Source organism: Betta splendens, chromosome 14, assembly GCF_900634795.4.
Source record: "Betta splendens chromosome 14, fBetSpl5.4, whole genome shotgun sequence".
Taxonomy (NCBI): Eukaryota; Metazoa; Chordata; class Actinopteri; order Anabantiformes; family Osphronemidae; genus Betta; species Betta splendens.
This window is the reverse complement of record NC_040894.2, coordinates 14444658-14468426: the sequence shown is the minus strand read 5'-3', so window position 1 is coordinate 14468426 and position 23769 is coordinate 14444658. Positions and strand designations below refer to the sequence as shown.

Genomic DNA, 23769 nt, shown 5'->3' with positions numbered 1-23769 from the left:
GTATTTTGGCCATAAACAACATCATCCAGTAACTACAGCATAACAGTGAGTGAAAATATAAAGTTCTTCTGCTGCTTGGTATCACTGTATAAACCACACATAACGGTCATTTCTGATTTGATTCTGATATCAAGTACATGCACATGCTGGATTGCAGTGAGCCAAGGGTTCCACGGCAAAGTGTCACCTTTTGACCCTAATTTGACTCCATAGAACAGTGACATTTGGGTAACCCTGACAGTTTCAAGTCATTTAAGAAAACTGAGTTTCTTCTTCAGTTAGAAAGCTAGAACTCCTAACTGCGTGTAACTGTTTCAACAAGCTTCAACTACACAACAGGTGCATTTGCTGTGGGATTGTCTATGTCCAGGAACTGATTCCTAATGTTTTCTTGTGCAGATTAGAACAACAGTTTTAAGCTCTTCTGAAGTTCATTAGGAGAACATATGAAACATAATCAACATTGCCTCAGATCATATGAATCAGTCTTATGGTGACAAATGGAAACAGCTACTGTGTAGGTAGAGTGTGGACAAAAGCTGAAGTCTCCTACTTTACAATGGACATAATGTGGAATGAGATCAAACAGAGGGAAATCACTTTCTTATGCAGTGTTTTAGAACACAGCCCTACGACTTAATTGTGGAAGACAACTTTCATCTTGTGATGCTACTTTAACAAAGGCTTCTCCTGTTACCTGGTTTCATCACGTGGTTACCGGCCATCACAGTTCCCAGATATTAGTATTACGCAGGAAAATCCATTGAAAACCCATCTAAAAATGTATTTCAAAGCAGCTGTCTTTGTTTATTTGGCCCCCGTTGTTGAGTTTGTGTATTGATATTAATGAAAGGCTGATTCTAATAAGCTTCATAACATCAGTGGTTTTAGTCAAGAACCTGAAGCTTTACTCACCTGCAGATTGTCCTTCAACAGATCTTCTCAAAAAAAGATAATTTACTGGGAATTCACAGGTGCTGAACCTATAATTATAGTCAGAGCACAACTTTATGCGAATTCAAAAAAATCTGCAACAGGCAAAGCAGTTGTTTATTTGGCCTAAAAGGGCCATAAATAAAGTTTTATTCTCTCAAATTATTAACAAACCACAGGAAGTTCGTGGCTGTCTACCACAGCACTTAAAACCTCTCGTTCTGTAACAGTCCACAAAGACTGAGACCCACTTGAAATACTCTGAGCCGCTGATACATCTGAAGGCTCTCCTCCTCACTTCCTTAGAAAATAAAACGAAAGGTGGTAATATTGTACCAAACTGGAGGTGGAGCAGCAGCGAAGGATGCTCTAGGTAGGGCTATGAGCGTGGTTGGGGGTGCTTGAATCAAACAACAACAGCAAAAACAACTATAATAAACTATGAAAAACCCTTAAAACTTGTTTTTTTTCGCATGAAACTGAAGCAGAACGTGCTTGGCTTTTAACCACTGTATGATTGCCACTGTATTCCCCCACAGACTTCTCCTCTCTCAATTATGTCTTCCATCCAAACAGTCCTTGTTTTGCTTAAAATGAAATAATATTTGTAATGATAAAACCTATAGCAGCAAAGAAGAGTAACAGAGGGATAATAGCTAGAAGCGAGTGACCCCAAGATTGATAAGGAAGGCATGAGTCAAGAGAGGTCCATGGATTTCTGCCCCAGGCCAGGGCGATCAAGAGAGAGTGGCGCCTGTCCGTCACTCTGGGCTCATCTTCCTTCTGTGGGCACTCTGCCGAGGGCAGACATGACGCGACTGAACCGTTCACACAGCTCCAGGGCGGAGTAGGCTGGCAGCTTGGGTGGATCATGGAAGCTTCTGATCTCCGTCGAGCAGTCCAGTAATTTGGGGAGGAAGTCTGTCAGCTTTTCCTGAAGGTTAGCTACCATCACACAGAACAGAAAGTGATCAATTAATGATACAGACATTAATACAACATAATGATAGATCTGAATTGTGAACACAGAAAGTTCAACAGAAAGTGTTGAATGTAATATCATAATTAACTTGGACAACAAGCTCTCTGTGCACACAGTGTAATGAACTGATAAAAGCTGAATCCTCTGCCTTTATATTCCGCTATTAAAAGCACTTACTTCTTTTTGGATCATATAATTACACTCAAATGTCTGTTTGATATTTTTAAAATGTGCTGTTTAGTTTCAAACTTCAAAAAAGTCAGTTTTTGCCCTGCTCTCACTCACATTCCATCTCTTGGCCGAGGTAGGAGCACCAGCGGTTCCTTATGTCCTCGACTGCCAGTAGGTCCCTCTCAGTGTCATTGGCCAGCAGCAGGGGGATGCAGGGCACCACCAGCTCGTTCATGATGCCTAAGCCAGTGATCACCTTTGGCTCTTCTCCATTCTCAAACATGGCAGCTGCTTGCTCATTTAATTTCTATGGAAGAGAAGACACTTGGTGCTTATTGGAGGCACACAATTATTTAAATCGTAAATACAATTTGACATTTTAACATATTTTTAATTACTTAATTGTCTTTAGGGATAATTAATTAAACACTGCAAATTCATTTTCCATAACTGAAGATCTTTAGAGCATGTAAGCATTACAAGTGTCTGTTAGGCAGCTCTGGGGTTCCATTTCCTTGTTCATTTAGTATAAGTTTGACATTTAGGAACAAGGACACTAAAAAGATATCTGAAAAACGGGGCCATAACGTTCTACTGCTTTTAAAGCGACTTAATGGGTTTTATGGGCCACGTATCACAGCCCCTATGTACTGCTGCACCAACTGCTGACAGTGTTAATAAGCAGAGCAAACTTCCTGTTGTGTTCAGAACATTGGCAAGCACCTGTCCTTCACAGCTCATGCAGCAGCTTTGCCTTTCCCTCTGTGACACCACCAGAACAGGCATCGCACTTTAAAAATCCTGCAGCAGACTCAAGTGAAGGTTAAGGAAAATTGTAATGCACTTAGTTTTACCGGTTCCTCTGCCCAAGCACTTTGTTATTGATGTTTCAATTCAAACACTATTCATTTTCTTTTTACACAGTTGATTTACACTATTGATTAATAGTAATTCTACAGGCTCTTGTATACATGTGGATACATGCCCTTTTCTTTCCTATTGGCTAAAAACCACCTTACTGTCACAGACAAACTCGCTGACCTCCTCTCGCTGAAGAAACAAGCTGTACTTGGGAGGCAGGATGGAATCGGGGGACTGTGAGGCTACATTTGCCAAACATCCAAGTACATTAAACTGTGTCAATGTTAACAGTGTTTTCAATTAAAACAAGAGCTAAAGGTAAACAGCTGAGCGGACGGAGCCAGAGGTTCTGGCCAGAGATCTGAGATGAACGATCAGACTGTGCAGAGCTGAGGTTTGAGGTTAGCTGAGGACACGTTTGTGTCTCATGGTAATATGTTTACACTCGCTGGCCCTCCTGCTTCCTATTCCCACTCCAGTGATTACATTAGGAGCACAATGCTGGTGTAGGGTTACTGAGTGCAGCAGTGAGAGGGCTGCTAAAGACAAGTATGAAGCTGATTTGACCAAAATACCCTCAGACCTGACCAATAATACCACAGCCTGAAGCTCGGTGGGAATGAAATAAAAAGGGGCTCACATAACAACGCTGAAAGGATTTTCAACTGTCAGTATCAGATGAAAAATCTTCAGTGGAATCTTTTGTGGGCTGCGAGCAAGCCAAAGCAATATCTCAGCAAAGGCAATTTGAGTATAGCACTGCTGAAGGAAATGTTAGTTTTGCTGAGTCACTTCAACGTGAGGAAGTTCGATACTGAGGAAAGGGAGTGACAAAGAAGAGAAGGGGACCACAAGGAAAGACTGCGAAACACAAAAGGTTTCCGTTCAAAAACAGGTTACACACAAAGCTATTACATTCCGTACTTGCTTTGTGCAACTCCAGAAATATGACAATTTGGAATAAACATTTCCTCTCATTTGACAGCCTACTTGAAATAAATCACAAACTAGTGCATAGATGAACTCACCAGCAAACACTCTCGACGGTAATAGCCCAGAAGCTCCTCATCGTGTCCTCTGTACAGCCCTTTTGACAACAGCTCCTTGTTGTACTGATACGAGTAAATCAGATACATCAAGGCCTCCACATAGCTGAAAAGGAGGAAATGTTCAACAACTGATTTCACGAGCTACACTAGCCTGTGCTAATATCAAAGTCTTATTTAGATCTTTTTACAGAAGGGATGAACTCGATGAACTCGCTGCACTACAAAGCCCAGATCCACAAATAGCTTACTGCTGCCCCCTGCAGGAAGCAGTTCAATGTTTATGTTTGCAGCAGATGAGGGATTATTTTAACAGAGACTAAAGCCTCTGCAGGTTAGAGCTGGGTGTTGTACACAGCTCAATTTGATTTTCTAAACCAAGACATTAAAATCAGAACTGGAAAGGAGCTGTCATACTTGGCCTTCTGAAAGAGCTCCAAGCCAGTCATCATAAAGATGGTTGTCTCACGGAAATTCCTGTAATCCTGATGCCACATCTGATTAAAAGAAACTGAAGTTATGAATTATGCATAAGCTCCTAAAACTACAAAGACACAAGCAATATAATTTTAAATTATTAACTATGTGTCAGCAAATGCTTCTAGGGCAATGTTTAATACATAAGTTAAAGACAGTCTACTATTTCAGATAAATAAGATCCAAAAAGACACTTCTGCTGACCTCATACTCATCCATGTTGACCTCTTCAGGCTTAATTAGGTCCAGTTTGGCACGTGCCACATTCATAATGCTCTTACATCTACGAAGACAATAGTGGAGACAGGAAGAAGAGGTGCCGTTAGTGATGAGGTGGTGAGTCAATGCTAGGTACTCCAGGAGACGAAATGGTCCACCCTGCCCCTAGGCCTCAACACAGCCTAATGAATCACTCTTTAGTGCTGAGAGGAGAAGTGAAACACTCCTCCGGAGGATCCTATTGAGGTCACATGCAAACATAAATCTAATTATCTTGCTCAAAATAGAGAAGAAGGGAGCTCATGAATATGGATTGAGGCCAACAAGCAGAGTTGAAAAGTTTAGAAAAGGAGATAGAAGGGGCATTATATGGCAAACTGGTGTGAATGTCATCAAAGTGATGGAGAAAGATCTTGATATTTGCAGGCAGTGTATCAACAAATGCCATTAACAGACATGTGTTTTATAAAAAAGACAAATGGCACAGGAAAGCTGTTCAAGATATTCTACACCAGAGTTAAGACCTCTCCTATCCCTCTGCTGGCGACTTTGAGAAGTTGATTTAATAAAATGCAACAATATTGTATATCTAGGGAAAGAGAATGAAGGAACAGATAGAGACAAGGGCACAAACATTTCAAAACTACCTCTCATCAAAAGCCAGGTTCCTGTCTGCAAACTGAGTGAGTAGAGTCCTCTCCAGGATCTTCTTGGGGGCCTGGTTTTGGATTAGGTAGACGATGACATGCTGAAGTCGGTAGTCATTTTCAGGGGGTGTGTCCTCTTGAGCAAACCTCAGCAGACGAGCGTACTCCAGTTTTATGGCCTAACCCGGGAAACAAAACAGGATCAAGTCATGGGAAATGAGGCGATACGGACCGTGGACACCACGGTCTGATTCTGATTCTGCACATTTATACTTAGTTCAAACCTACCCCCAAAGCACCCTAAGTTATTCACAGTAACAACAATTCGATTAAAAATATTAATATTCAAGAGCACATCTGATCGGAACCAGTTCACCTTTATACTCCCTATGAAATAGCTACATTAAATTTAATACTATTATTTTATCATTTTACTGAGGAAATGTTTTTTTTTCACTGCTTGATGATGCTGACACCTGAGAGGAACGGAAATGTTGGATGAGAATGTGTTCCATTAACTAAATTTTTTTTAACGTAAATGTGTGCCGAGTTTGAGAGTTGGACTTCAGTGAAGTAAAATAATTAATACAATATTTATATATTTATATAACCATCTACTTAAATGTCCGGATACAATGATAATGATTACCTTTGAAAGCAACAACATGATACCAACTCTACTACTATGGCTCAAAAAGTGGACTGGCATGAAAGATAGAATGTGGAAATGCATAGGAGAGACAGAGGGTACCTTAAAAAATGCAGCCTCAGGCCCATTCTGTTCATACACGCTGTTGGATTTGCCAATGGCCATTATTACACCCTGCATGTTGGGGGTCATCATAGCCTGACCAGGAAGCAGGAACCATGTTAAACAAATAACAGGTCCTTGTGAAGAACTGAGCAGGGTCAGTTGCTAATGTTGCTGTACCTGCTCTGAGGCACTAGGGTAAAGCAAACTACACTGAGGGCATTTCAGGCGTCATTCAACATTCCATGCATTGTTAAAATATGGGGGTGGGGGTGATGCATACACCTCACAGGATAGTTTGTCAAAGATATTGCATCAGTAGGACAGCAGCGTGCAACAACACAGTGCAGGGAGGTAAGGAAAGAAGCTCTCCCCGCATATTACGGTATGGCTGTGACATTTTCTCCACTTAACAGTGCGTTGTGAAGCAGCAGACCAACATTTTATGATAAATTTCAGCCTACTGTTGTGCTGAGATACAAACCAGCCCAAGAAGAGACTTTTTAGACAACAATGAAGCAGAAAGGCTAGCAAAAAAAGGTCAATGTTTACAGGGTGGCATTTAAGCCTCCAGCCAAATCCTAAATTGGTTTGTATAAAGAGTCTGATTAAGTGAGGAAAAAATATTTTCTGAGTCACAAATGCCCTCAGTGTCAAATAAGCAAAAATGTCTCAGCAGGCAAGGGGTGGGGGGCATGGGGTGTTTGTCTGGGCAAAAGCTACCTCATCATCGTACCCCCCCTCTTCTGTTTCAATGACAAAAGTCCCCACATTAGGTACTGCCACCTCTACGGTACGCTGACCAGGGGACTCATCCTCCATGACCAGGTCAGGAGGAGGGGTGTGGAAGGTGTCCACCAGGACCTCGGGTGGAGGGGTGGAGGAAGGGGGAACAGACTGCAAAGAGAATGTAACAGATGAAACAGGATGTAAAGTAAAGGAACATGAAACATAGATGTGTGTGTGTGTGTGTGTGTGTATGTGGACACATTTTTCCTTCGATGTGGGGCCCATAAACCATGGTTTTGCTATCAAGGTGAGGACACTGTGACAATGTGGGGACACTTGGCAGGTCCCCATCGGTCCGAAAGCTTTTTTGAGGATCAAGATGTGATTTTAGGGCTGAGGTTAGAATTGAGTTTTGGTTCAGAGTAGAGCAAAGATTAGACGTCTGCCTTTATTTGTGATGGTTAGGGAAAGGGGCTAGGAAAGGCATTATGTCAATGGAAAGTTCCCACGTTAATTACAAACCCGACTGTGTGTGTGTGTGTGTGTGTGTGTGTGTGTGTGTGTGTGTGTGTGTGTGTGTGTGTGTGTGTGTGTGTGTGTGCGCGTGTGTGTGTGTGTGTGTGTGTGTATGTGTGTGTGTCTCATCAAGCAGTGTAAGCAGCAGGTCACAGACACAGAATAGGCAAAAGATGTGACACAGCTCTCTCTGAGGCAATTATAGGAAAGATGACCACAGAGAACAGGACAGGACTGTCACAGCTGTAACAGGTGAAAGGCCAAAACTCCATCATTTAGAATCATTGAAGAGCAGGGTTTCATATAGAAAATATTTTTTAGTTGTTGCCCCTTTTCATAAGCAGAAAAACTACAGTCATATTTAACAAATTTCTGAATGTCATTTTCTGATCTAGCTCATGTTTGTTATCCACTATTTTATAACTGATAAATGACGCATTGGAATATGCAATATGCAATATTTATTTAGGTGTATAGAGACCCATTTCCAGCAACTGTCACTGCAGTGTAATAATGGTACAATGTGTCTGCTCATTGTGCGTCAGAAGGCCCAGATTATTACAAGATGACCCCCAACAAATTAACATCCAGAATGCCAAAGGCCTGCAATGCTGTAATTGCTGCAAATGGATGATTCTTTGACGAGAGCAAAGTTTGAGAATTAAAAAAAATATTATTTCAAATACAAATCATTATTTTTAACCTTTTCAATGAGACTATATTTTCCATTCATTTTACAACTCATGTTGGTAAATAAAAGTGTGACTTTTAATGGAAAACACATTTTAACGGTAATGTACTTGTTGTGAAACTAGGAAAAAAAAAGTAGGGCTGAAAGACATGTTGCAGAATGGATAAATCTGCAGAGGAACGCTTTCTCAGCATAATCATTATCTTCCAAATCCTGTTTGTTACTATTCCAGGCTCCAAGAGTCCATAATTTTGTTAATGATTTTCACAAGCCAAACCAAACCAGCCAAGCACAATGGATGAGGATGAAAACTGTCCGAAATGGCATACTATATCTTCTGGTGGCAGACATAGAAGCAGGACAATCTATCTAGTGCTATCCAGTGGCACCGTGTTCACATGGGAGCAATCAGCCTGACAGCCACTTGTGCTTAGGTTTTTACCCTTAGTGGTGTTTTACTAAATTCCACAGAGGAATACAGTCAGCACTGATTATCCTCTTGCGAAAGGTCAACTTGAGGTCCAGATTCGAGTCACCACCTTTGGGTGGACAGTGCATTCTCCAAACAGGGAGCTGCCTATGGCTGTACATTTTGCATTGAACTGCAAAAACAAGGAGGTTAAGTTGGAATTTGAAAGTACTTATGAGGTAAAACTCTCTCATTATTAGAGCATGATCTGTAGGAATTGGCTTGGTACATGCTGTATAGGAGAAGCAGAACATCTGCCGAACAAGCTAGAAAAACCGATGATGGATTCAGGGCCCTCAACTGGCCTTTAAGATTGGTCGTTCAGTGAAGACTGCAGGCAATTCACCTTAACAGATAATGTTAATCCCTTTCGTTGTAGAGAAGCAGGATCCACCTTAATGTGAGTGTCATGAATGGCAGCCAATAATGGCTAGAATAATATGAAATGACTGTTTGAAAGCCAACTGGATGGTTACTCACAGCACTTAATAGCGCTTCAGGGCTTTTCTCTTCCTGATCAGCAGCAACCCTGAAAATAGCCCTTTCTGTATCCTCCTGCAGGTGCTTCGAGTCATTTGTAGGTGATGGCTGCTCCATGTACTCTGGGTCATGTTGGGGCACTATGGGAGAACAAAACTGTGTTAGGACAGTGTCAGTGCACCCCTCACATTTTGGTACATACTTTAATATATCTTGACACATCACAACACTAAAATGACATTTTGCTACAAAGTACAATAGTTACTGTACGGCTTGTATAACAATGAACATTTCACACAGCCATTAATGCCTTAATTCACAAAAGTGAGTAGACCCTTATGTGAAAATATCCAAATTGGGATCCTCAATGTTTTGTGTGGCCACCATTATTTCCAGCACTGCCATATTATAATACTCATCGTACGGGTTTTTCAGGTTGCTGTAAAATTAAGTGCCAAAGACAAGACTCAAACCTAGATCTCTAAGTTTGAGTCTTTGTGCATTACACAGGTCTTAATGGTGCTCACCCCCTTTAAGGCTTCCTCCTAAACTACCTTTACTGTTTCTCCTTCTGTGAGCTGCTTAACAAGAACATTTCCCCAATGTAGGATCAGTAAATACTATTATATAATAAACCAAGTTTATTAGAATAAGTACAAAAACTATAGCTGTTTGTTTTTTTTAAAAACAGAGTCACACAGAATAAACATTAAATCAATGTTTTATGCCTTAACAAACTATCAGTGAATTAATGTTGAAGATTAGTATTGTATTAATAACATAAAAAAGATCTGGTTAAACTGTACCTAATCATTGATTTAGTATTGAAGAAACAACTAAACCTGCTTTATGTGCAGCAGGAGTCCCTTTTAAATTTAAAACTGAAAATCATAGTTTTGAATAAAACTGCCCACAAACATTGATAGACCACATAGATATTTTTTGATTAATTAGAATTGAATCATTTTACTACTTACTTACTACTGTACTTATATTGATTAACACTAAATTGACTTGACCATTTTTTTTTCAACCAGCCAGAATTACCTAATAAGTGACAAAGTCCACACTTCACACTTGTAAAGAACTGGCTTGTTAGGTGGACAAACGACTGAGTAGGTGTGAATAACCTTCCCCACAACCTGTGGAAGCTACAAACTCTTCTGCTGCAGATTCAGTTGACATGACTCGACTGTCAGATATCCTCACCTAAGTCATTAGAACCAGATATATTTGTGAACTGCTTAACAAGATAATCCTTTAGGGTTCCATTACTTTAAAGATTGCTGTCAAATCAAGACTTTGTTAACATAATGCTGTATGGGGGAATTTAGACTTTAAACTAACTGCACAGCACAACACCCTGATTGTATGAGTGGAGTGAACAATTCACAATATCTATTCATCAGTATTTTTTTTACAATAATGCTTGTACATAGTCTTATTATCTTATGGGAGAATTTGCCACGTCCGCAGGTTTATCATCAATCTCATTTCAACTTATCTCTAAGTGTTCATCTATTTCTTTAAAGTCAAGATCAAGTTTTCTTTATGACATGAATCTGTTTAGGATTGCATAGATTACCTGTGAGTAGTAATTCTAGTTTCATACCATCCAATCACAGATGTTGCTTTCCAACAGTTGTTAAGGTTTACAGGCAGAGGAACATGACACCAATACTCAATTAATAGTAGAAATAGTTGTGTCCAAAATAGGAGTTAACATATTTTTTTAACTTTATTTTTGAACATGTTTTTTAGAATGCTTTTTTTTTATTGAGTTGTTTTTTCAACTTGAATCAGGTGGGTTACAAGACTCATCTGTTTAAAGTCTAAGAGTATATCTACAGTCAGGACCATAAATATTTGGACAGAGACACATTTCTTCTAATTTTGTTTCTGTACATTACCACAGTGAATTTCTAATGAAACAACTCAGATGCCATTGAAGTGCAGACTTTTAGCTTTAATTCCATGGGTTGAACAAAAAGATTGCATAAAAATGTGAAAAACTAAAGCATTTATTAAACACAATGCCTTCATTTCATGGGCTCGTAAGTAATTGGACAAATGAAATAACTGAAAATAAAATGGTCATTACTAATATTTGGTTGAAAACCCTTTGTTGGCAATGACAGCCTGAAGTCTTGAACTCATGGACATCACGAGATGCTGGGTTTTCTCCTTCTGAATGCTCTGCCAGGCCTTTACTGCAGCGGCTTTCAGTTGCTGTTTGTTTGTGGGCCTTTCTGTCTGCAGTTTAGTCTTCAACAAGTGAAATTGCTCAATTGGGTTAAGATCAGGTGACTGACTTGGCCATTCAAGCATATTCCACTTCTTTGCTTTAATAAACTCCTGAGTTGCTTTGGCTGTATGTTTTGGGTCGTTTCTCCATCTGTATTATGAAACACCGCCCAATCAGTTTGACTGCATTCACCTGGATCTGCGCAGACAGTATGTCTCTGAACACCTCAGAATTCATTCGGCTGCTTCTGTCCTGTGTCACGTCATCAATAAACACTAGTGTCCCAGTGCCACTAGCAGCCATGCACGCTCCCAGGCCATCACACTGCCTCCACAGTGTTTTACTGATGACACTTATAATGACATAACAAGGGAATTGTCCACACCTGCCCATGCAATAGCATGGAAGTCAATTGTCAAATTACTTACGAGCCCATGAAATGAAGGGATTGTGTTTAATAAATGCTTTAGTTTTTCACATTTTTATGCAATCTTTTTGTTCAACCCATGGAATTAAAGCTGAGAGTCTGCACTTCAATGGCATCTGAGTTGTTTCATTTAAAATTCACTGTGGTAATGTACAGAAACAAAATTTGAAAAAATGTGTCTCTGTCCAAATATTTATGGTCCTGACTGTATGTGCCTGGATCACACGTCACTGCTCCACCTGGTGGATCAATGCACCATTGCTACACATTTCTCAGCAGAGGCTTAGGGGGCGATACCAAGGCAGCTACTCATTGAATATGTCACAGTGGTGGATCATGAGAAGTCCTGCTGAAACCCTGCTGAAATCAGTCAGCGATTCTGAGCCTCTCCTTCTGTATGAATCCCGTGGCTTCAATGAGCAACTGGTTTAAATTTGAGGTCTTAAGATTTGAGGTCTTAAGATTGCTGTCACTATAGTGACAGGCTAAATAAACAATTCTGGCCGTGACATCACGCACTCTAGCTCACGTAATACACACTTATAACGCTGAAGATCATACGATATTTAGACGCTCACAAGTCGAAAACTATAAAAGATATGAGGACACTGATTTACAAGGAGAAAGTTGAACGATGATAGACGCTTTTAAGGTTTAAATGACATTTCTACACCAAAGTATGACGATGACAGAAGCTGATGAAAAGAGGGAGGTTGACAAAAAGTTGAACGATTATTACTATAGACGACCATTATAAAAAAAACGATGAAAAAAGTTGAATAACATTAAAAGTTGAAAAGCTGAAAATGTGAAAATTAATAGCTCCCAACTCCTAAAGATGACACACATTTAGACAGTTGAACAACGAAGTGTTGAAACGATGAATCTAAACAGAAAACGGGGCAGAATAATAAGAAAAGGAACCAGAAAAAGTAATTTCTCTGAGAAATTACGTGGGCTGTCCTGTTAACGAAAAGATGCCAAACGCTGATAAGTTGCTAACATCAAGATGGTGACTTCGACAAAACGATGAGACAAGATAACAATGATTAAAACGCTGACCAAGGTAAAAAGATGGTAAGGGTTGCAAAGTTGACCAAGGTAAAAAGAAGACAAAGATTAAAAAGATGAGTAAGATTAAAAAGTTCACCAACGTAAAAAGGTGACAGATTAAATAGGTGACCAAAGTGCATCGTTGAAAATCATGAAAAAGCTAGCTTTAGGTGACTACATTGGTGACTACATAGTCTGAAACGTGAAGTTAGACAGTCCAGCGTTAAGTGTTTGCTTGAGGCCAGACCGGGCGACATTGAGTCTTATCTTAAGCTCCTGTCTAAGGATAGGTGTAAGTATGCTAAGATCATAATACACGCAGGAGCTAATGACGCCTGGTTACGCCAATCGAAAGTCACTAAAACTAACATTGAGTCTGTGTGTTCGTTCGCCAAAACAATGTCGGACTCTGTAGTTTTCTCTGGACCCCTCCCCAATGTGACCAGCGGTGACATGTATAGCCGGCTGTCATCGCTCCACCGCTGGTTGTCTAGGTGGTGCCCTGCAAACACGTTGGACGGAGCCTCTCTGCTCTCTAGTAACATGGCTGACAACGTTGTTGCCAGATTCAAGCAAACGATTCCATCATCTTTTGCTTCATTGTCATGTAGCTACACAGAGGAGAACAGTAGAACAGTAGTGCCGTTGTCAAGAAGATGGTTGTCCAAAGGCAGGAAATTCCACAGATCAATTCAATCAGTTGTACTGAAGCTGATTTCCAACACTGCTTACAGTAGCGAGCTTGTTATAGCAAAATCACAAGGGTTATCACAAAAATAACTTCACTTAAGGCTTCAATGAGCATTTTATTATTTTAGCACGTGATAGTGGCCCAGGGGGGTTATTCCCGCCCTGAGCTGCTAAAGCTTATGGGTAAAAAAGCCGCTCTTGTGTTTATAGTGTTATAGTTAAAGTAAGGATTTAAGTAATGTTATAACTCGAAATTAATTTGGCCATCTGTTTATGTGTGTTTGTTATGTGCTCTTGTTGTTTGAGAGAATGTGCGTGGGATTGACCCTCAGGGTGCAGTGATTCATTGGATACGTGAAAAATAAATTGGTTTTGCACTCTGCTAAGAAAGCACCCAAAAGGAGACAATTCCTTCTTGTCTCTCCACATGAACAGAAATATCTCAGGTTGTGCAGAGTACGAGACGCAGATACTCTCACTTATAAGTTAGCATACGAGTTAGCTGCACAATTTGTCAATTGGCATAGCTTAGGTCTTGCTAAATATTTATTTTATTAAGGGAAGACTTGATTGTTGAAGTTTCAAATGTGTAAAATGAAGGCAAATGTTAATATTTTATACAAAATCTTGTGTCAATCTTTGTATCTATAAGTAAAAGGACAAAGCTGAAGAGCCTTCTCTGATTAAAAGAGATACTTATTTAAAATACTTAATTACTTAGTTACTTTTAATATTGTTATTGAACAAAAAGCTAATATTTACAACAGATTTTAAGGAGCAACTCTGATGTAAATGTTTAATGCAAAGGTCATTTACCAATCATTGCAAGGGTCCCTCTGTCATGGTGCATTACCCACAGGCATTGTGCTACAAATTTGCATAGATATATAATTTGCTCATTAGTAATATATACAGAGCTGTTGTGGACACTGAGCATTAAGACTTTGACTTCTCAGTCAAACTGTTACTGAGCTCAGCCACTCATTAACTGCAGCTGCGCCGTTTTCATGGAGACGGTTCTCCAAAGGCAGGAACCTCCACAGATCAGCTCAGACAGTTGAACTGAAGCTGATTTGCACCCCTGCTTAACTGGGTTGTTACAGAAAAAAACCTAATGGTTATCACAAAAATAACGTCCCTTTATGAGTGCCAAGGCTTCAATGAGCAACTGGTGTGAGTTTTAGGTTGGAGGAGTAAGAATTGTGGCCTCAGTCGCAATTTAAAAATTAAATTGAAAAGTTGTTTCCATTCATTTCAATAGGAAAAAAGTTGAAAAAATAACTTAATAGCTTAATAACATGGAAAATATGAAACATATGAATGAGACAAATAATAGCACCCCTCTCCTGAAAAAGCTGAACATTTTGATAGTTGAATGGTTTCTGTACCTGAAAGTATGCAAGACTATTTACATGCCGAAAAACGTACGGAATAATAAACTATAAAGATTCAAAAAACAATACAGTGAATGCTAGAAGCAATCAATGTATTATACAATTGTGTGTCATTACCCTGACCTGCATTGTCTGGAGTGCTGGATTCAATACTCATAGGCTGAGGGGAAGAGGAAGAAGTCGAGGTGCTGGATGCTGCTGAGGCAGCGGCTGCGGTAGCCAAAGCCAGTTTCTCCTGCTGGGCCTTGCGGGCCTGTAGGATGTCCCACTCTTCAATTTCCTTGTCAAATAGCTCATTGTCCTCCTTTACATACTGCTTCAGGTCTGCAGGCAGTTTGTCCATGCCACTGAGTATCTGTCCTGTTTCTTTATCAAACTCCTCTGCAAGTAACAGAGCGGGTCAACATCATAAAAGACATATTTGGTCTGCAATGAACATGGTCTTTCAGTAGAGCCACTGCTTGACATTTTAACAAAGATCAATATTTTCGGTAACCAGCTACCTGAATGTATTGTATATCCAGCTTTGATTATTATTAATATTATGCGACATTAATGAGCAATGCTCATCAGCCTAATACATGGGTATTGAAGTGTACAACCATCTACAGTAAAATACCATGCGTACCTTCTATGAGGAAGGGCTTCTTGTCATTGATATACATGAGACAGTAGGCACTAGCATTACGGTAGCCTCCAAACGAGTCCCTGACGAGCTCCTCCCAGGACGACTTGGTGACCGAGATGTCATTGTACTTCATCCAGCAACGTTGATGTGGGTCGTAAATATAAGCCCAGTAGTGGCCTGCGCTGGCCTGACCTTCATGGACTAGAACTGCATGAAGCCTGTATGGCACCTGAAAAAACAGAAAGCTAAAAGGGTAATTATCTATATATTGAGGATTGTAATATTACAGTTAGTGAGATGTACAATATATTAAAAGTGCAATAGTGCAGTATACTTTATGCCCATTTATTGAATAATACCCTTTAAATCATGATACATCATGACAGTACATGAACCCCTGGGTTAGTTATTAGACTGGTTACATGCTGAGGTTTGTTGGATAATTAAAATGTTTATCATGATCAAAGATAAAATTGCACAAAATGTTTTACTTACCTGCATCATAGATTTGTCAGTGTACATCAGGTCAATGGTTCTGTGGATTCTGGCTATGCTGCCCTGCAGATCTGAAGGGAGGACCAGCAGATGTAACCAATTAGTAAGTGCAATTTTAATTGAATATGTATGTATGTAAGTATGTATGTATGTATGTATGTATGTATGTATGTATGTATGTATGTATGTATGTATGTATGTATGTATGTATGTATGTATGTATGTATGTATTTTTTTTTGTATTTTTTTTATATATAAAGCATGCCAATTGCATGCTTTATATATAAAAAAAATTGCGACATCTGTGGTATTGTGTGTGAGTGGCCTTTTATTGTGGCAAGTCTAAGGCACACGAGTACAATAATCATGCTGTCTAATCAGCATCGTGTATGTAGAAAATGTCTTAGATCTTTGAGTTCATCTAAAAAAATGGGAGCAAAATTCAAAAGTGTTGCATTGGTTGTAAAGGCAGACGTACCACGAGTGTCATTTTCTACTTCACTCCTCCAACGATGCAAGCAGCTTTCAAGTACCCTTAACTCCTCTTCGGTGATGTGACGTGGGGCAGGATGCATGGGAAGGTCCGGTGGAAGTCGGGACTGGGTAAAGGGCTTATGAATGGGCACTCTCTGCTGCTGGACTGCAGTTGGAGCTGTGTTGGGACCTGAGGCAGGGCCTGAGCTCTCTAGTGGAGGCAAGGAGTCCTGCTCAGCTGAGCTGCATGATAAGAGGTATACAAGATAAACAAAATTCATACAAAAGCCTAGTCTGACAAAAATGTGTACGTTAAAATAATTGCAATACTAATCCTCCCTCCCTCCCTCCATCCATCCCTCCATCCATCCGAAAGTGACAGTAAGAAGAGAAAGATTTAGGTGCGCCTGCTAGGTGGAAACCTGCCTTGGTGGGGGAAGCTGTATTCCTGTTGTGCCACCAGGAGGTGCTGATGAGTCAATGTCTTCCACTGGGGAGGTACACACAGGTTTACTGGAGGCAAACTCCATAGCATACTGGAGGACATCTGCCAAGGGGAACCGTTTTGGGCCAGAGCCATAACTCTGATACCTGAGAAAAAAACAGAGTGAGCTTCACAGACATATGGACAAATAATCCATAATACGAGACAAAGAAATAAATTACTCCTTACTGACATTATAAACTATGGACAAACATGAAGCTGCTGACAAGTCGTACCTCTCCAGGCGTTGCTGAAGCAGCGTCAGATGCTCCTTCAACCTCCTGATCTCCTCCCTCTTTATTCGGGTAAGATCTCTGTTCCTGTCCATGTACCTACCAACAAAAGTTCACAGCACAGGGTTTGCAACTATTTACAGGATAGACACACAATTAAATTAATTACATTATTATGTTATTATCCATATAAATCACCTATCCATGTAGAGCATAAAAGGAAATTCAAGCTTGTTGTGAATCTTCTCAGGTCTCCCTAGTGCTTGGTTGAACTCAAATCTTGACAGTTCAAAGGTTAACACGGGTGGGAGTTCTGTGAACCAGTGCTGAAAGACAATTACACCTTGATGTTATGATTATCAACTTTCTCTCATGATAGAGTATAAAGTTTGGTGAAGATAATACAACTTTAAGGAGAAAGAAGCCTCTCTGTTAACTGGTTTGGATGATATCCTATTCTCTTCCTTATACTTTATTTGGCTTGTGCTGATGGCTGGTGTCATACCCAGCTGAGTACTGGTCTGTTAATTAGCTGTTGCCAGCTGCTGTGGGACAGTTTAGGCAAGACTGCAGCAAAGCAGAGGTCAAAACAAGAATAGCTCAGGTGCCACCAAAAGGCAAAAGGGGTCAGCTATTTGGAAAGGATCGTCGCATAATCGCATCTTGGTTTGAATGTTTGTGAGGTTTGTGTGTGCAACTTGTGTAAAGTTCCATCTACGTTGTTCTGCTTTACTGAAAACACAGGTTGTCATCCACTTTCAGCACTAACCTCTTGACCAGACCTGGCAGAATTCTCTGCCGAGTGCAGGGACTCGATCTCGCCCTCAATCATTGCTGCCTCCAGACACTCATGGAGATCTTTGAAGCCATTTACCTGCAAGGGGTACTGCCCAAACATCTCTGTGTTTTCAAATTGTTTTCCTGTAATACACATGCAACAGAAATAATGAACACTCAAAAAATAACATTTCAGAGGGAGAAGATCATCTACTGTTCAAACCAAATTACAGGGTTTTGCTTTTACATATAAAATGACCCTAACGCCTCATCTGCATAAGTCTACTGGCCCAGCATTTGGTGTCTCTGGGCCAGTATTGTCACGCATAATAAGTGCAATGTCAGTCAGCCGTCAAGGTCTTACTCAATCAATGCAACTGCTCCACTCATTTACATGGACCACATCTCATTACAACAAGGTCATCTTTCATTACTAGGAGCAAGGACTTGTGGATGTGGCTTGTGGCAGATGCATTCACAACCATCCTTATGTTGAATCTCTTAATTCTCTAGCTAGCCCTCTTCCTCCTTATTGGTTTTAATTTCACACTTTATCCCACCTTCCAGGACACCCACAGCAAGGAAACGACCATAAAAAAGTTCCACCATGGGGTTCTTTGGCTTCTCACCCTCCCTGAAAACAAAATACATAAAAGGTTCATGTTTAGAAATGTAGGCCAGGCTTATTTAAAAAATTTAATATTGAAAATCTATAACCATAGATATTTTTAATTATAGTGACAGTAACATTTAGGTCTGAAGACCAGTGGTTACCTGTCTTCCTCTGCTTTTATCTGGAAAGCATCCTCCAGCCAGTCCAGCAGCTTGTGGGTGAACTCACTCACATCCTGCTGTTGAATAAAACACAGAACGTACAAAACTACCAATTACAGGAATTCCATTCGGACAGTCAGGTAACAAGGAGATTATAGGAATAAACTATAACTGTGTGTCCTGTTAAATCAATGCTAAGTTCAGTCACTCAACTTTGAATGTGAAGGGAGCAGGCTTCATGGAGCTATTCCCAAACTGCAAAGGTTTAAAGTGAACTCACCTACTATGTTTACTATATTAAAAATGTCATCGCTGCCTGGTAGTTCACGTTAATACCAGTCTGATCTAAGGGTTAACTACAGGAATAGCCGGTAAATGCACTGGCTAGACAGCAAATCTCAACCAACCTCTGCAGAGACACCACCAAAAATTCACCAAAATTCATTCAATCAAAATTGACAAGACAAAGAATGTCATTGACAAAAGCCCAGCAGCTGATCACCTTAGTATCAACTGTTAAAAGATGCTATACTCTGATAAACTGTGCCAAGCTATATTGTTGCCATCGATTTCTAAATATTTCTGTTCTTGGTTTTTGACTCAATGATTCTACCTTTCTTTTTGGGTTTCTAAATTTCGCTAATCTTTTACTTCTGTTTTTGTAGATTTCCCACAGAGCCCCAACTTCTTGTGGAACTGCAGTTACACCTAACAACAAGAGGCTTACCTGCTGTGACTCACTGGACTTAAAGGCGTCTTTGAGGATTTCCACAGCTCTTGATGGATCCACATATTTTCGCTTGGATCCAACCATGAGGGAGAAGAGGTTCCTCAGCTCCTGCATGAACGGCAGGTTCCTGTGCTCCTAGTAACGTTTAAGTGAATTGAACAGTATCAATCAGTAGATTATTGGCTATCTTGTAAAATTTAAAATCCACCCCACACTCTGGCCCTGAACAGAGCGCGGGACACAGACACCACCATACAGTCCCTCACCTGTCTGGTCTTGTAAATGACCAGACAGGAAGTTTAGTAGTTGCCACTTCTCAGCATTTTTTCTGCTGTAGCCAGCACCAAAGATAAAACCAGTCACAGTCCACAGTTCATTAAATGCATTAAAAACACCAGATAAAAAGTTAAAAAGCTCAGCCAGTCGTGTACAGTCCATATAACAGTGAAACACAGTATCTGTTTCACCACAATGCCCACAGGTGCAGGGACAACCTGGGTTGATCTTCCCAGTGAAGGAGTTCACGGCAATGATTCCATGTAGAATCCTCCACTGTAGGTCCACAGTCCTTTTGAGAGTACACTCCACACTGGCTGAGTCTGGATGGAAACTGGTACAGTCGTAGCACTTCAATGTGTCAGCCTTTACGGCAATCTGTTTGCATTTTCAGCGCGGTATCACCGGGTTTTCAGCGCGTTGGAGCTGTGTTGCGTCTATTTGGCCTATAGGTGGCGATCAACCCCCACACTGGCCTTTATGAGGCTGTCTTATACTTATGTTATATAGGCCCATGTAGAGCTAAGTCACAACGCCTCCGTGGTGTAATGGTTTGTTTATTGTTAACAGCCTTGACGTGTCTATTTTTTACCCCGGGTTCGAATCCCGGTGGAAGCAGAACTTGTAATTACTGAACATTTTTATATTTTGGCATACACGAAAATAACAAATGATTAATAGGGCTGGCTGCCTGTATTATTTAGCAGAGCTACAGCCATGTTACCAAGAGGTTCACCAGCCGCATTCGGCAGTGAGTCATAGACGGACGTTGTTCTGCCCGCTTTCATGTAGACACGGAACTCTTCACTGTTTTTTTTAAACGTAGATTTTGTTGATTTCGTTATTCATTTACAACAACATGCAAATGCTAAAAATTTTCTGAAAAGATGACTGTACACCCATCAAGTTTGGGTGAACAGAAAACGCTTGAATGCGTTTCCGTTTTATATTCCGTTTATTTCGTTATTCCTCCTTTCACCTGTACCACATAAAGTCATTGCAGAGCTACAGCCATGTTCCTACAAAGTTAACCAGCTGTTTATCAAAAAAAATCCCATACGGTTTGCACTGTCATGTCACCAAAAATTACGAAAAAACGATAGTACAGTTTTATTAAATGTGCATTAAAAATATAAACAGAAAACGCTTGAAAGTGTTTCCTTTTTATATTCCGTTTATTTCGTTATTTTCCCTTTCACCTGTACCACTAGTCATTGCAGAGCTAGAGCCATGTTCCCAAGAGGTTCACCAGCCGCTTTCAGCGTGACGCATGCATGGACGTTGTTCTGCCCCGCTTTCACGTAGACACAAAACTCATCAAAGTAAAAGAGAGCTCAGTGCAGCATTTGCAATTACAACAGGCTGAAAGAGGAGGCTGTGGCAGAGGAACACAGGTCTTTGTCCTGTATGTTGATGCGCCCAGCCCCCACAGTCAGCGCTTACCTTTGCTACGGGGCTAATAGCCCCGCCCACTTTTATTATCAGACAGATATGAAAGTGAGACTAACAAAATAAACGGAATGTAAAGTAAAATGCTTTCAAGAGTTTTGTCTACATCAAAGCAGACAAATCACATGTGAACGTTTTATTTTTTTTTTGTAAATAAAAATAATGTTTGCCCTTTTTAAACCTGGGGAATAAAAACGATTCTGATTCTGAAAGCGGCTGATCAACTTCGTAGGAACACATTTCATATGGTACAGGTGAAAGGGATACTAACAACCCAACACAGCCGAGGCTGTAGCAGCAGAGAAACAATTTATTTATTTTTATTATATGATATTCTCTACACGTTAGCAGTGGTAGTCTGCCAGACCTGTGTTAAATACCATAAGAAGACCGTTTAAAAAAGTCAAGTGAAAGGTTTTGGCGTCTCACAGCTGTAGGTGCAGCTGATCACGCGCCCGATCTCCCATGGAGCTTTTTCTTTTTCTCGGAGCTAAAGTATTTTACACCTATTGACTGAGTGGAGACAATATGTTAATGTCTCTGTGCCAATACGTAGTAGGGGGTGGGGTTTGAAGTTTGCTTTTGGAACTGAATCAGCATCAGACGCCGTAACTCGCGCGGAGCGAGTTCCTAATCCACTGTGTTGCCTGTGTAATAAAACATTGTTTTTCTGCAGATATTGTGGTAAATGTCATTACGGTAAAGTATAATACTGCAGCTTCCGTTTAAAGGGCACATTGCCTATGTCTTAGTGTTTTAACTGTTTAATTGCACCAAATCGTTGAAACCAAATGAAAAAACGGAAAGCGGCTTTAAATCTTTTCAGCTCGATTTTTCGTTTTTAACACGCTGCCTTGAATAAATGCCGTTTGTTTCTTTTTAATTGAGAAACAGAAAACGGTCCGTGTATGTTCCAACTGTTTGATTTGTCCCCCAGAATAAAATCTTTTTTTCCACAAAACGAGAAAACGGGAAACGGCTTTAAGTCTAATTAAATTAGCTCGTTTATTTGGTTTTAACACGGTGCTGTGATTAAATTCCGTTTTTCGCTTATATCAAGACAAATAAGGAAGCGGATGTTCTTTGTATTTTATTTTCTGGACAATTTACCTAGAAAACGGCTTGATTTATTCTAGAGGGGGAAATCAAACGTAGAACGTACACAGACCCGACACAGTACTTACACACGAGGACATACTGTATAAAGGCAGCAGCGAGATCAGCATTTGACAACAAACACTAGCGCGCATTGACAACTTGATCAAAGTCATCTGCCTATGAGCACCATCGTTGGAACGTCACATCACTGTCTGCTTCAGACGGTGACGCCACTTCCCCGATTCTCTCGTTGCCTGCATTATCACATGCATACATTTCTGGTTAAGCTCTACCTGGACACATCATCTGTCATAAGGGCTTTTCATTCAGAGTCAGAGCAAACTATAGGTCATTAAATTTTAAGAGTTTGGTTAAACTTAAGCGCTGCTATAACGAGAGAACGACTTGGTTTTTCGTTCTCTGCTTTTTTCTCAAAACGAAAAATCTGCTTTAAATCCAACTCCGTGCCTTGTGTCGAAAAAACAACAACACTTGAATTCCGTTTGTCGCTCATATAAAGAGAGGACGAAATGAAACGAATCCAGTTTGTTTTGTATTTTTTCCTCATGATCAACACACCAGAAGACGAGTGCAAATATGCATATAAAATACATTTATAACACAGATTGATGAATAAATATAGATTCCTATTTTATGTTATTATACTTATATTATTCTATTGGATTGGCTGGAGGAGGGACTGTGTCTCTCGGCTGGCCTGAAAACTGTGTAAAAACATCAGCAGCTTCGGCAATTGACAACAAACACTAGCCCACACTAGCGAGCAAAGGCACATAATAATCTATACTATTTATAATAATTAATTTATAAAAAAATTTAAATATAATATAAAATGAACTACTCTACATTTAATGATACAATACCATGCTATCGTTTTTTGTGCTTAATGTGCAGACACAAATAGAAATGAACAGTCTGACCTCACATCTTTGCGCCACCTGGTGGTTAAAACGAGACTAGCACCCTGATTTTTTTCAGCTTGCTGCAGGATTAAAAATCCTTAGTCGGGGACGCACCCGTGGCGCGCTGGCGACGCGCACGTACTGCGGTAAAAAAGGTGGTCGCTTTGAAGTGCTACGACTGTAGTCTCCCCTCCAAACTGCTGAGCTTTTTCTTATTCAGCACCTTGACACAGGAGCCGTACATTGTTTTGCCAGTTAGAGTGTACGGGTCAAGCACCTAGTTGGAGTCTCTAAAGACCATGCTAAAACCAAACTCAGGAAAAGGATCCCCCTCATCTGGGCTCTCAGCACCACCATAGTAGTCCTGCAGCATCTCACACTCATCGGCAGTCAGCTTCCTCAGTAGCAGGTCCAGGAACATCCCAAGAACACGGGTCGATCTGAAGCCTAAGGCACAAGTCACTGCCTGTACGTCCCGCAAATCAGGATCAGCTACATCCACAAGGTGACGCAGTGTTGTTAATCCAGCAGCAATCAGAGCATGTGTTAGTCCAGGAATAATGCCGTCCTGAACCTCCAGCCGAGCTTTGTAAATGAGAGGCTTCATCAGCAGCCAGTGGAGCGAGACAGAGGGCTCCAGCCTCCTC

The 23769-nt window shown here is 40.4% G+C and overlaps 1 protein-coding gene across 6 annotated transcripts in view; it reads right to left on the bottom strand.

The window, feature by feature from the left end:
* Positions 1-1046: 1046 nt before the first annotated feature.
* Positions 1047-23769, bottom strand: part of usp25 (ubiquitin specific peptidase 25) — a 33773-nt gene continuing 11050 nt past the window's right edge. For 3 of the 6 annotated variants that reach the window (XM_029174579.3, XM_029174578.3, XM_041073888.2), the window contains 20 exons: positions 19374-19511; positions 18647-18723; positions 18433-18506; positions 17865-18016; positions 17294-17421; positions 17099-17194; positions 16805-16969; positions 16383-16621; positions 15905-15975; positions 15410-15638; positions 14905-15162; positions 8973-9112; positions 6811-6984; positions 6088-6183; positions 5337-5515; positions 4675-4753; positions 4411-4490; positions 3976-4099; positions 2201-2393; positions 1047-1878 (listed from right to left, as the gene is read on the bottom strand). In XM_029174579.3, the coding sequence (XP_029030412.1) occupies positions 1706-1878; positions 2201-2393; positions 3976-4099; positions 4411-4490; positions 4675-4753; positions 5337-5515; positions 6088-6183; positions 6811-6984; positions 8973-9112; positions 14905-15162; positions 15410-15638; positions 15905-15975; positions 16383-16621; positions 16805-16969; positions 17099-17194; positions 17294-17421; positions 17865-18016; positions 18433-18506; positions 18647-18723; positions 19374-19511 (2865 nt within the window). In that variant the 3' untranslated portion in view covers positions 1047-1705. The remainder of the gene's footprint in view (positions 1879-2200; positions 2394-3975; positions 4100-4410; positions 4491-4674; positions 4754-5336; positions 5516-6087; positions 6184-6810; positions 6985-8972; positions 9113-14904; positions 15163-15409; positions 15639-15904; positions 15976-16382; positions 16622-16804; positions 16970-17098; positions 17195-17293; positions 17422-17864; positions 18017-18432; positions 18507-18646; positions 18724-19373; positions 19512-23769) is intronic. The other 3 variants (XM_029174582.3, XM_029174581.3, XM_029174580.3) reach the window with 2 other exon arrangements.